This window comes from Pinus tabuliformis, chromosome 7, assembly GCF_031772625.1.
Source record: "Pinus tabuliformis cultivar Carrire ecotype Pingquan chromosome 7, CPIR1, whole genome shotgun sequence".
NCBI lineage: Eukaryota > Viridiplantae > Streptophyta > Pinopsida > Pinales > Pinaceae > Pinus > Pinus tabuliformis.
This window is the reverse complement of record NC_142293.1, coordinates 356614689-356628063: the sequence shown is the minus strand read 5'-3', so window position 1 is coordinate 356628063 and position 13375 is coordinate 356614689. Positions and strand designations below refer to the sequence as shown.

Below are 13375 nucleotides of genomic sequence, written 5' to 3'. Positions count from 1 at the left end.
TGATTCAATTAAATCTCCTCACAAATATTTGTCTTTGAACTATTTTTATTAATTTTCTTTTCTGCAACCTGATTCTCAATGCTTAATGTCTACAATTCCTTGCTCTACAACCAACTATTTTTTCCTTGACTTTTTTATTCAATTAAATCTCCTTATGAATCTTCTTCATTGATTGGTTTTCATAAGTTTCTTTTCTCCAACTTGATTGTCACACTTCATATTTACAATTATAAAACTCATAGCCACTTTGTAACTCAACCTCTGTTGTGATTGCTTCTATATGCTTTTACTTCTTAAAATCTCACCTTCATCCTCTATTCTAGATCTATTTCTATTCACACTTTGCAGTCAAATTCCCCCCTTTTCTCCTTGTTTAGATCAAGCTACTAAACTCTAGTGTGTCGACTATATTTTATACTCTTGTTTTCCTTGGAATCGTTAATCATCACATCTTTTCTCTCCCTTATATAGAAATTGCATAATTCATCTTGTCTCACGAGGAATTTAATACATTTTTGTTTATTTTAGATGCCCAAATGCCAAATTTTATATTCACAACCCCTTATTTTATATTTTTCTCGTGCATATAATCAGTGTTTATTATCCTGGGTAATCTATTGTTAACTTTAGATTCAGTTTCTCTAGGCTTCTATTAACATGCTTACATTTTATAACTATTAGATCATGAATGCCTAGATCTCCCCCTTTCACTTTCCCTCAACGTTAAGCACTTAACCTTTCACTCCCTGCAACGTGTGGTTGAGTCTGAAAGCTTAAACCCCTTTGCTAACTCATCCTAATTCCATCATCAATTCCACCTGGCATCTACGTGGAGGTGCCACTTATTCTACCATGTGTGTCACCCACCACTTTGTTGCCCCATCACTTTGCTATGTGTAAGCATGGTCTTAAGCCAATGGTCTGATCAATGCTTAGGCTCTAATGTTTGTGTTCCTAGTGATCAAGTGCTATAACCTAGGGCGAGATCTATTGGCTATCATTTTACACTCACCGTTGGTTGCTTGTCATTAGTTCCCAAACATTATATTTTGGTGGTGGGCAGCAGTTAATGGATGTTAGGCCCACTACTTTTTCAAAATATATGAACACTTCAAGGCTCTATCAAACTACCTCCTATCACAAATCTCGATGCTTTGCCACATCACTTTCCATGTCATTGTTTGCCAACTATCTTTGCCTTCTATCACCTTAAAAAGCTGCTAGGAAATGCCACATGTTGCCTCGTAACTATGTGCAAAGAGAAGTAAATTCCATTGGCATTTTCTTAAGTGCTTGTGCTCTTATTCCAAAGCTCCATCGTGATCACGTGTTGTGAGCAACACTTTGTCACTCCACCTCTCACCATGTTATCGCATATTCCTCCTGAATTTTTCCACCTTCTGCTATGGGTTTTCTGATCTAGTAAGGTGGTGCCCTTTGCGATAACTCGAGCCTTTGGACCCTTGTTTATACTTCAGCACTTCAAATTCTAATTTATCTCCATCCCTTGAGAGTTAGATGAAGTTCCATATAGCATTGGAAAGCTCTCAAAGAGAGATAACTAGCCAACAACTCATCTTTCTCATTGGATCTAAGCAGCTAACGATTGATAAGATATCACCTTCGCCTATGACCTCAACCTCATCATCAACACATTAATGGCAATATATCAATGCATCGATGAAAACACACTTACCAAGTTCCCCTGAAGTTGACATCAATAACTAGATTTGAAATCAGTGAAAACAACTACCAACTTGATCAACAATCTCCCCTTTGGAATTGATGGAAACACCACCAAACATTGCTAATGATTAATGGCAACACCACCACTTGGAAACAATGATCACTCTCTCAATCACTGTCCCCCTTTCTCACTCTACATTTTATTTCCAATGTTTTCATACTCTTTCCCTTTAACATCAATGGCAAAGGTCTTAGGTACTCCCCCTTTAGTTGATCATTATCCTTCTAAAGGGATTGATGGATAACACTGGATATAATAGGTTGTTGATTTAAATTTGTTTCTGAACATAATCATTGATGCAATTAAGACCAATTGATACCATTAAAAAGATACATGCAAACATTCCATTTCATCATTCTAGGAGAAGTATTCATGTGGAATTCAAAACTCCCCTTGAGCTTGGTCTTTTTTCTTTTCTCTACCCTCATGACATACAATTGACCTTGAATTTTCACGGTGCTACCCTTAAACATGTACTACTCCTGTGCAACTGAAATCTCCCCTAATCTTGATCCCTTGTCCTCTTTGCGACCCATATGGTTATCCTTGGACATGGTTGGAAAACTTCCTTCTTTACTTGTGAAGAAAGCTAGTTAAGGGAGGAGAGGCATCACTCCCAACTTTTTCCTTAAATAGCCAAAAGGTTCTTTGGAAAGGGGTTTGGTGAATATATCATCAACTTTTTCCTTTGTTGAGAAATACTCCAACCTCACAATCTGATCAACCACTAGTTCTCTAAGAAAATGATATTATATGCTTAGTTTTGGAGTGAATGACAAGGTTATTTGATATATTGATAGCACTTGTGTTATCACATATAATGGGAATAGTTTTATCATAAGTTACATTCATGTCTTGTGATGTCCGCTTCATCCACAAATTCTAAGTACAATTGTTGAGATGTTATGTACGTGGCTTCAATAGTCGAAAGGGAGATAAAAGTTTTCTTTTAGCATAACCAGGAGACTAAGAAATTTCCAAGAAATAAAGCACCATCACGTGTGTGTTTCTTATCATCTACACTTCCAACCCAATCAGAATCTATGCATGTATTTAATGACAAGTTTTGGCCCTTTGGATATCAAATACCATAGCCCATTGTGGCTCTCAAATACCTAAAATTTATCTTGGAAGCTAAGAGATGACTTTGTTTGGGGGTTTATTGATACCTTGAAACTACACCAAAAACTTGCATAATGTTTGGTCTTGAAGCTATTAGGTGCAAGAGGTTTCCAATTATTGATCAGTACATGGTTTGACTTACCTCTGGTGATTCATCATCTTTGTTGAGTTTACACCCATTGACCGTAGGACTACTAACAAGAAAAAATTGTTCCATTCCAAATTTATTTATCATTTCTTTGAGTTAATTTCCTTTGGAAATGAATATACCATTTGTTGATTTTGTAATTTGTAAGCTAAGGAAAAATGGTAGTTCCCCAAGCATAGACATCTCAAATTAATTTTGCATTTCAGCTGCAAACTTTTGGCTAAGTAAATTTGCATCACTACCAAAAATGATGTCACTAAAATAAACAATGATAGCTAAAAGATTATCATTTTCAAATTTTATATGTAAATTGCTATCATTTGTCCCATTTTGAATACCCTTCTATGGGTGCTTGTTTTAGTCCATACAATGCCCTTTTCAGTCTACACACTACTATACCTTTTGACAACTAAAAACCTTTAGGTTGTTCTATATAAATCTCTTATTCAATCTCACCATTCATATGTTGATTTTGCATCCATATAATATAACTTGAAATTATTGTGACATGAAAATGCTCATAACATTCTTATTGCCTCTAATCTTGCTACAGGGGAAAAAGTCTATTCAAAATCTATTCCTTCAATTTGAGCATAGCCTTTGCATACCAATCTAGCTACTTATTTCTTACAACTTGTCCATCCTCATTTATGTTTTCCTAAAGACCCATTTTTTGCCAATGACATTTTTATTTAGTGGTCTTGGAACCAATTCCCAAGTCTATTTTTTCTCAATCTAATCTAGTTCCTCATTCATGCCTTTTATCCAATGTTCATCTTGGCTGGCTTAATAAAACTATTTTGGTTCAATCACAGAAAACATAGCAATATATGCTTGATTGGAAGTATTCATCAATCTTCTTCGAGTTTGAACTCATGCTTCCTTATTACCAACAATTTTATTTGTAGGGTGATGCTCTTGTACATACCTTGAGGGGATTTTTGGGTGAGTGCACCCTGACTCATCCTCTTCTCCTTCTCTAGATTCTTCAATTTGTTCAACTTCATATTTTTTGTTGTTCTAATCATGTGGGTTGATAAATCTTGGTTGCTTGCTTCTGAGAGGTAACTCCCCATCCACTCTTACACCAATTTTGTCTAAAATTTTGCATAATATTTTATTGTAAAATATAGCCTTTTCTCTTAGTTGAATACCCTAAAAATATCCCTTCATTGGATCTAACATAAAACTTACCAAGATTTTCATCATTATTATTGATGTAGCACTTACTACCAAAGACTTTGAAGCACTTTATTGTGTCTAGTTTTCCATACCATAGTTCATAGGGGTCTTGTCATTGTTTTTTCTTAAGTGAGCCTTATTTAGAATATGGTCTATTGTTGAATAACTTCAGCCCCAAAAGTATTTGGATTATTTATCTCATCCAACATTTCTCTTGTCATTGTTGTGCGTATCTATTTCTTCTTTTATTCGTGCCATTTTTTGTGGGGTGCTTGCATGGTGAATTCTCTTCTTATTCCATGTTCTTCATATTAATCATCAAACTCATTTGATGTAAAATCTCCACCCCTATATGATCTTAGACACTTTAATTTGTAGTCAGTTTAGTTTTCATCTATGGCTTTAAAGATATTGAAATTTTCAAATGCTTCAGACTTCTCCCTTAAAAATGAAACCCATGTAAACATGTTATAATCATTAACGAATAACATAAAATATTGTTCACCACTTGGAGTCTTCGTTTTGGAGGGTCCACATAAATCTATATGAACTAGTTGTAAGGGCCTGATAGTTGAGTTTTCTTTGGTCTTGAAGGGCACGCAAACTTACTTTCCAACTTGACATGATTTACAAATTGTATTGCTTGGCTTTGAAATATTTGTCAAGTCCCTCGTAGATTCATTTTTGTTGAGCTTCAAAATATGCTCAAAATGCAAGTGTCTCAACCTTTTGTGCCATAAATAGCTCTCATCAAACTTTTCCAAGTAGCATTTCTCACTTTCTTCGTTTAGTATGTATACACTAGCATTTGCACCAGACGTTGCAAAGAAAACGCCGTAAGGCAATGGATAACATATAACACTATGTAAAGCCATCAATAACATATGACACAAACTAACGCTTCTTTGACCCACCACCTCCGAGCTGGCACCCGCTGCGCTGGCAACCAACACCCGCGCAATTTCAAACGAGCCCTCGCGCCAAACATTCATTTGCACAACCGGAACAGGTCCTCTCGAGCATTCATTTCTCCCGCTCACAGTGCTTGCTCATTTGATCCATTCGCACAACCGGAACAGGTCCTCTCGAGCATTCGTTTCTCCCGCTCATGGTGCTTGCTCACCTCGCAGGTCCGCTCGCGGTGTTGAATCCCAGCAGGTTGTGCCCCAGGCGCAAGGTAAATTATACTCTGTGAACAATGACATCCACCATTTTGGCAACCAACACCCGCACAATTTCAAACGATCCCTCGCACCAAACATTCATTTGCTCCATTCGCACAACCGGAACAGGCCCTCTCGAGCATTCGTTTCTCCTGCTCACGGTGCTTGCTCACCTCGCAGGTCCGCTCGCGGTGTTGAATCCCCGCAGGCTATTCCCTAGGCGTAAGGTAAATTATACTCTGTGAACAATGACGTCCACCATTTTGGCAGGTGCCCGGAAGACCCATGCATACGAATCCCACCCCGTGCTGCTATAAATTGTTTGCATTGGCAGCTCCCAACGTCTTGCGAAACATATACATTCAAGGTCTCCATTTGGGCGCAGGTTCAAGCGACACTGAAGGTGTTTTCCCATTGCATCGTAATCAGTTACCAAATTTATAACGAACCACTTAGCCATCCAGACATCTTAAATAGTTTTTAGGACGTGGTTTAATGGTTAATAGTTAAGTAGGGAGGTCTAATCTCGAACAAAATTATATATATCTGAAAATTGCTCCAAACGCGGTCCAATCTCAAGCAAAATTATATATATATCTGAAAACTGCTCCAAACACAATTTTTTTAGTTGAAAAAAAAAAACAATAAACCATCGCCATTACAATTGCAAACTCAAGCTCCTGCATCCAGTGTGCTTGATTGTGTACTACCCACTTAGCCATGGAGGCCATGAAAATCAGATAATCCTAAACCACCACCATTGCAAGCTTCCTGCATCCACTGTGCCTGCCTGTGCACTTTGCCAGGTGCATGTTTATTTGGGCTTTTCATTGGGGTGAGATTTTGAGTACAAATATATTCAATTCTGTGAGAGGAATTTGGTGCACATTAATTTTCACATGCTTGCTAGGAAGGATGACCACGGAAAAATGCAAGGGTGCCAACCGGTGGAGCATTGATGTAAGAAGTAGGCTCAGACTACCTGAAGTATGTTGCCACATTTGCTTTATCCTCCTTTTCAACTGAAAACATTTTCCAATGCTCCTTTGGTGTGGTGCCATTGCTTTCTGCAATAAATGAATTATACCTTGCTATTTTAGCAACAAAAAATATAATTGCAAGTGAATCTCATTTTCATGTCAGATCAACAACCTTTTTCTCGAACTTCTTGTTCCTACTTGCTGAAAGAAAACTGTGTTTTTTGTTATCAACCTTGAATATTTCTTTCATGTCTTCTCTTGCATTATTATGGCGATTTGGGTTCTATGTCAAATGAAGTGACCAGACTGTCATAAGATTAGGCTAGTAATGCAAGCAAGGCGATGATTGCATGTACATTTTGAATTGGTGCCTCAACAGGTGCTAGCATATCTAACAATTTTTTGAAGTGATTGGTGTTGTTGGCCACATCTTATGTTGTCATCTTTATTTGTGAAAACTTCCTCAGTTATATCTTAGGATGACAGCTTGATATTCATAAATGTTAAACATCTTGAATTTCAATTGATTGTTGTGTTTGGCTACATATTAGGAGCCTCCTCTTTATTTGGTGAAGTTCCCTCAGACAAATCTCACAGTTTTGGTGTTTTGGCACTGCTGATGTGATTCATTTGATCATTAATTCTCAAAATGCTACAAGTAAGAGTCCTGTGATTATTAGTTTCCCATTTGTTGATTCTAGCAGTTCATATGGTATGTTTGACTTCATCTTCTTCCAGAATGCTAAATGATCTTGTTCAATAATGGAATTCCCATTTGCAGCTTCCAGATGAAATCCCATGCTGTTAAATTTTACAACCAGATCTGTTTTAGACAAAGAAGAAAGTCAAGCTAGCTATAGCCATGGTTCTGGTGTACTTTGAGACTTCTAATTTGCATGGGTGTTTGTTGTATTGCTTGTTCTTTTTCAAATAGGTAACCAACCTGAAAATTAAAGTCTGACCTTCCTTATGAACAGACCATTAGCTTTGGTATCAAATATTGGAAAAAATTCCAGTGATCAAAGAGAGATATTGAGCTTGTGTTCGCAACACTAGAGTGCTCAGCAATTGGAATCAAATTTATTGATTAAGGCATGAATGTATAGCAAATAAAAGACATACCATCCACTGAAATATTTTAATTTTACCAGAAAAAATGATGTATTCACAGTGGACAAATATTAGAGAGAAAAATATACGATAGAGAATTGCAATGCTTTGGAAATAAAATGCATGAGTCAACCTTACATTATCTTGAATTCTCCCACACTTACATAGTGTGACTACAATTTATCTATTCAAGTTGTTCCTTGATTATCATGTTGTCTTCTCTGTTGAATTCTCCTCTGTCTTTCTTTTTTTGTGATAGTTTTTTTTGCCTCATTATATATTTTTTTATTATTTAATTAAATGTATTCAATACTTCTCTATAGATAAAGGCTAAAATGATTTTTTCTTCCTAAAGGGCTATTCATAAAGCAAGGGTCAGTTAACCTTCCTAAAGTACTATTCAGCTGTCCTTACATAGACAGTAAGACAAAACCTTGCTTTCTAGGAGATGAAGGTCCAGAGGATATGTGAAGATTAACAAAAAATCTAACATTCAGTATATTCATCTTGCATGTTTTAGTTGATGTATTTCCTGCATTTGCTATCCCTGATAAACATGATTATTTGTTTGCCTCTTGTTAGAAAGGGGTAATTCGGGGATAATTGCTGCACAAGGCCTTGGGCTAACTTGGAATGTGTGTTACTCAATTTAAAATTCTGTTGTTGTTAACTCAATGTAGCTTAGTGTTACTGCCACCTGATTCAAGAAGAAAACGAAGTTGGATAAATAAGCTTAGAGTGTATTGTGTGAAGATCCAAGGCCCAAATTATTTGTTGAAGCCTGAATTTTATATTACCATGTATTGACTGAAAATCTAGAAATATATGGTAGTATTTTTTTTCTTGAGCTTTACTGCGTTATCAAAAAGCCCTATTTCTTTTCAACTTGTATGGATGTCTGGGGCTTGGCATGGTTTTTTGGCTGGATGTTTACACAGCAGCTGTGTGAAGGCAAAACACTCTTCTGCTTTATATTTGTTGTAACTTGTTTTATGGTGCATCTATAGGCTGCAATAGTCAGTATATGTTGATGCAAACTTGGAACCCCGACGTTACCCCTATTAATACAGAGTTGGAGATCCATGTTAAAATGAATTATTGTATTGTGTTAATGCTGAGTTGGGGGCCATGCTAAAATAGGTTACTGTATTATATTAAGTTGGGTGTTAGGGTTCAAAACTCATTACACATCAAATAAATATTAAAAACTCGTCCAAAAGCCAAAACAAGAAGATTCAATCTGTAACATATGCAATAGCAAATTCATCCAACAATCTACAGAGGAGAATGCCACTGTGAAAACATATACCCACCATAGCACACAAACTATCTATAACCTGATACCATCAATCACAAAATCCATGAAGAGATGGCATATCTGCAACTGAAAATTAAAACAGCAGAGAAAAATTCTTTTAGTTCTTTTCATGTCCCTAAATGCCCCTTACACAGGTGAAGGCCTAATCTCTGAAAGCCTAAGGTGAAAGCCTAATCTATGAAAACAACCTTAATATTAGATTTCAGCCAAAGATACAGTTCTGATATATACCATACAATGACAAGAAGCACCTTTCACCAATGCAAATAACCCAGAACTAAATAATATTGCATTTCTAATTTATGAGCTGATATGCCAACCAGTCTTCAACCAGCAACTAATATACCATGCAATAATATGAAATAACACCATTCACTTATCACCTATTGACCGATTATCTGATTCAGATGCTTCAGTCACAGGCCCATTGTCCTCGGATCGTCCATATTTTTAGGGGGAGATAACTATGTCCACACTTTTTCTTTCGCCTCATTTTTTCTTATACTTTCTTCTGTAGTACTTATCATTAGTATCATTTGGTTCGTTTTTCTTGTTGTTATTCCAGAATTTGTCCCATCTTATTTTTATTAGATGTGGCATTTTGTTAAATTCTTCTAATCTTTTGTTCCATTATGGGAAACTGTTGATATTTTCTGCTTGCTGCTCTTCCATTTTCCTCAAAGACTATGTTGTTCTTCCAGCTTCCTCCAAGATTTTGCATATTTTTGCCAAAAAACTGCTTCCGGTGGTTCCATCTTTAATGATCATCCAAGCTGGCACGAGTTCTGCTTTTTTATCACTAAAATGTTATGAGGAGACACTGTAATGTTATGGGAAGACTTTTAGGGCCCAAGATTTTGCATATTTTTTCCAAAAAATTGCTCCGGTGGTTCCATCTTTAATTACCATCCAAGCTGGCACGATTTCTGCTTTCTTATCACTGAAATGTTATGGGGAGACACTGTAATGTTATGGGAAGATTTTTGCCCTAAATTTTAGTAGATCACTAAGGTTTTTTAATTTTTTACATTTTATATATATATTTTTTAAAACTTCCTTTCTGTTCAAATAATAAGATAGCAATTCTAGCATAAAGGTTGTCTGGTATTTCAATAGCGCAAACAGTCTTACAGTGCAGAACTAATCATTCAATAATCAAGCAGTAACAATGTAACCCATATCCACTATTCTGGTGAACCAATCCATTTCATAGCATTTCCAAATAATTCTAAACAAATCGTCAGCATGAAAATGCTAAAAAAATTACAGAGTTAGGGATCTTAGATATCATCATAGTTACAGAGACGCCTGCGACAATAAGGGGGCTTCAACCCAGGCCTGGATAACCTCCGGAGTTCTCTAAAGCGTTCTATGTCAAAAATTCATTTTCTTCATCAGTGTTCTCTGCGTGGCACCGAAGCGAATGCTGAAGAAGCTCTGGAATGAAGGATTTCTGGATGTGTTCAGGAAAAATACATATCCAGCCATGAAGTAAATTGATGTAAGAAAGAAGCAAATGGGCTCCATCACATCCCATGACACTTTCCAGAATGTCAACCTCATTAAACCCGCTGTTTGAAGTCCAAAAAACCCCAACCCCAACCGTAATTCTGTCATGGCATGACTCTGAGCTTTCTGATCAATCTCCTCCTTTTCTTTCTCCAGTCTCTCCAGCTCTTCCTTGTAAGGATGGCTCTTCGTTGCAAGGGGCGTAGGCATGATCTTCTCGAAAGCTCTTGCTATCTGAAACCACACCAAAGAAAAAAGAATATCAGTGAATCCACAACTAAAAATCCCAAATCAGTGAATCTTGAGCCCCAGAAATGCTAAAGAAGCTCTAATTTAGATATACCTTGTAAGGACGAAAATAGACAGTCTTTTTCAATACGAGAACATGGCCCGATTCGTCAAGTAGCTTCCCTATTCCTTTCGCTTCTTCCTCTGAAGTCCCCTCCAACGACTCCACGTAAACTCGCAGCAACTCGTCATATGAAATGCGGTCGTCGTGAATCCACTGTATTCTTTTTTTGGCATCCTCCAACCGGACGAATCTCAACAATCTCCTGCTGTCCTCCGCCGATATCTGCCCGGCAGGAGGGCTGGCGTTCAAATACTGCAACTGTTCCTGCCATTGGAAGAATAGTTGGGAAGGAGGGAAAAGGTGGGACTGAAACTGAGATTGGCTCACCTTCGTCTGTTCTTGCCTGTACAAGAAACGGGAAGGATGGCCACCAAAGGTGGTCTGCAGTTTAAAGGTCGAAACTCCGCGGAAACGAAGGGCATCAAGGGCATTGCGGAGGTATGCGCAGGTTCTACGATTGGCAATAACCATGAATTCAAATCACAGTGACCACTCCATTCTGCCCGTGTCTCTTCCCCTTGCCATTGATCTAACGCTTGAAATTTGTGTAATCGTCTAACATCTAATCGTATGGTGCACAAAATGACACGTAATCAAGGAAGGGAGTTGATTCCAGAGGGAACGCCTTACGGCGTAAATATTAGAGTTTCCAAAATTTTGTAATAATATGTGTTGATTCCAGAGGGAACGCCTTACGGCGTAAATATTAGAGTTTCCAAAATTTTGTAACTACCTTAATATGTGACAATTTTATGACGACGTGTGATATCACATAAATCATAATATAAACCTGAAAATAGTGGAGAAAGTACAACACCAAACCACTATCAGTTTGTTTGGATAAGTACACATTGTAGTGGGATGTGTCCCACTACATCTAAATCGGAAGCATGATTTGTATTAGATAATCTTCTTACATTGCTATTGGTTTGGCATCTTTAGTGAAATACAAGTTTCACGATTCAACTTTTTCTCACATCTATCTTTGAATGTAAGCGCAACTCTAAACAATAATAATTTTAACATTCGCTGGTTCCCAAAGATGATAGAGTTCATGTAGAAATAGATGAGGTTTTCTCATGTATCACGCATTCGCAACTGTTAGTGCGGTGTGTACTATAATTATATTGCCCCCGTTTATTGAAATTGTGGCCCCATTATTTTAATGAAAATTTACAAATTTAATAGCCGCAGAAAATTAGAAAGCTATGTAAATGATTTTATTTATTTATTTTTTTTATAGAATTTGGAGATAAAATTATTTCAATTTAAGGTGAGGAAGATGTGTTGAATTTTTAAAAGATTTTTAATTGATTTTTAGATTAATTTTTGGGAAATATGTTCATCTTAATGTTTTGTATTGATTTTATGAGATTGTTCCAATTTTAATATGTTTATATTCTATGGAAATTAATATTTTACAATAAGATGTGCAATTCTTTTTATTTTCTCAAGTTAAATTGGATTTGTGCCAAGTGACTTGCAACTCACCAATTTTCTATGAATTTGAGATTATTCAAATTCTAATAAACTCATATTCTAATTAGAGGGGAAAATTAATATATAAGAAAATTTTATTTAGCAAAATGGTCCATTTTACAATAAGATGTGTAATTCCTTTTTTCCTCAAGTTAAAATTGACTCATAAACTTTTTATACATAATTAGTAAAATAAATATGTACATTAATAAAATTATATTTCTGCAGCGGCTGCCACCAATTTCCTAGAGATTTGAGATTATTCCAATTCTAATATGTTTATATTCTAGGGAAATTAATGTATAAGCAAAATTTATCGAGCAAAATGGTATATTTTACAATAAGATGTGTAATTCTTTTTCTTTTCTCAAGTTAAATTAGATTCGTGTCAAGTGGCTGGCAGCTCACCAATTTTCTAAGAAATTGAAATTATTCAATTCTAATAAGTTCATATTCTAATTAGATAGGGAAATTAATATAAGCAAATTTTATTTAGTAAAATCATCCATTTTACAGTAAAATATGTAATTCTTTTTTTCCGTCCAATTAAAATTGACTCATAATCTTTTTATAAATAATTAATAAAATAAATATGTACATTAATAAAACATTCTTAGTATTACAATAATTATTTTTATTATATTTATGAATCTTTCAATAACCACATTAATATTTTTAATATAATTATATTAATAAATATATAAATAAATTCACCACTTCTAAGGAGAAAAAAACTACTCTATTCGGATAATTACATCACTTAAACTTAGTGTTCCATGAAAATTTCCCTTGATTTCAATCAAAATAAAAAAATAATTGGCCCAGAAGAATAGTGAAAACATCTACCATCAAACCGTTAGAGAACAGCCACGAAAAATTTAACTCACTGTAGCGCAGTAATTTTGTCAAATGGTGACAAGAAATTTGATAGTAAACTGCCAAAATCATGCTAAATGAAATCCACTTCTGAAATTTGGCCTGGGGATCCATTTCGGCATGACCCACATGCTGCAAAGTGCGCTTTCGGTATTACAAATTATGCAAACAACGTACACAGTGCTATCCCACTATGCCGTAGTGGACATAAATAATCTTTTAAGTGGCCAAATTTCTAAAGCCACTAAATGGACTCTATATAAGAAACTCTGCACTCAAAATACTTTCAAAGCAAATCGTCTCTCGAATATTCAGACAAGCTTCATAGAATTGCTGGTGCAGAATCTTTTTCTGATCAATTCGAATCGCTGTGATGCATTGCACTTGAC

At 35.9% G+C, this 13375-nt stretch overlaps 1 protein-coding gene across 1 annotated transcript; it reads right to left on the bottom strand.

Annotated features, from left to right (window-relative positions):
• Positions 1-10144: 10144 nt before the first annotated feature.
• Positions 10145-11102, bottom strand: LOC149247425 (calcium uniporter protein 5, mitochondrial-like). Its single transcript, XM_089444238.1, has 2 exons — positions 10623-11102; positions 10145-10513 (listed from the first exon to the last, which is right to left on the bottom strand). The coding sequence occupies exons 1-2, from the start codon at positions 11100-11102 to the stop codon at positions 10145-10147; spliced, it is 849 nt and encodes a 282-aa protein (XP_089300364.1).
• Between the last annotated feature and the right edge of the window lie 2273 nt (positions 11103-13375).

Bases quoted from the DNA above. Each gene is read 5' to 3' on its own strand.
- LOC149247425 (XM_089444238.1), bottom strand. From the start codon at position 11,102: ATGGTTATTGCCAATCGTAGAACCTGCGCATACCTCCGCAATGCCCTT. The intron at 10,514-10,622 runs GTATATCTAAAT...GTGTGGTTTCAG, and splicing joins TCTATTTTCGTCCTTACAAG to ATAGCAAGAGCTTTCGAGAA.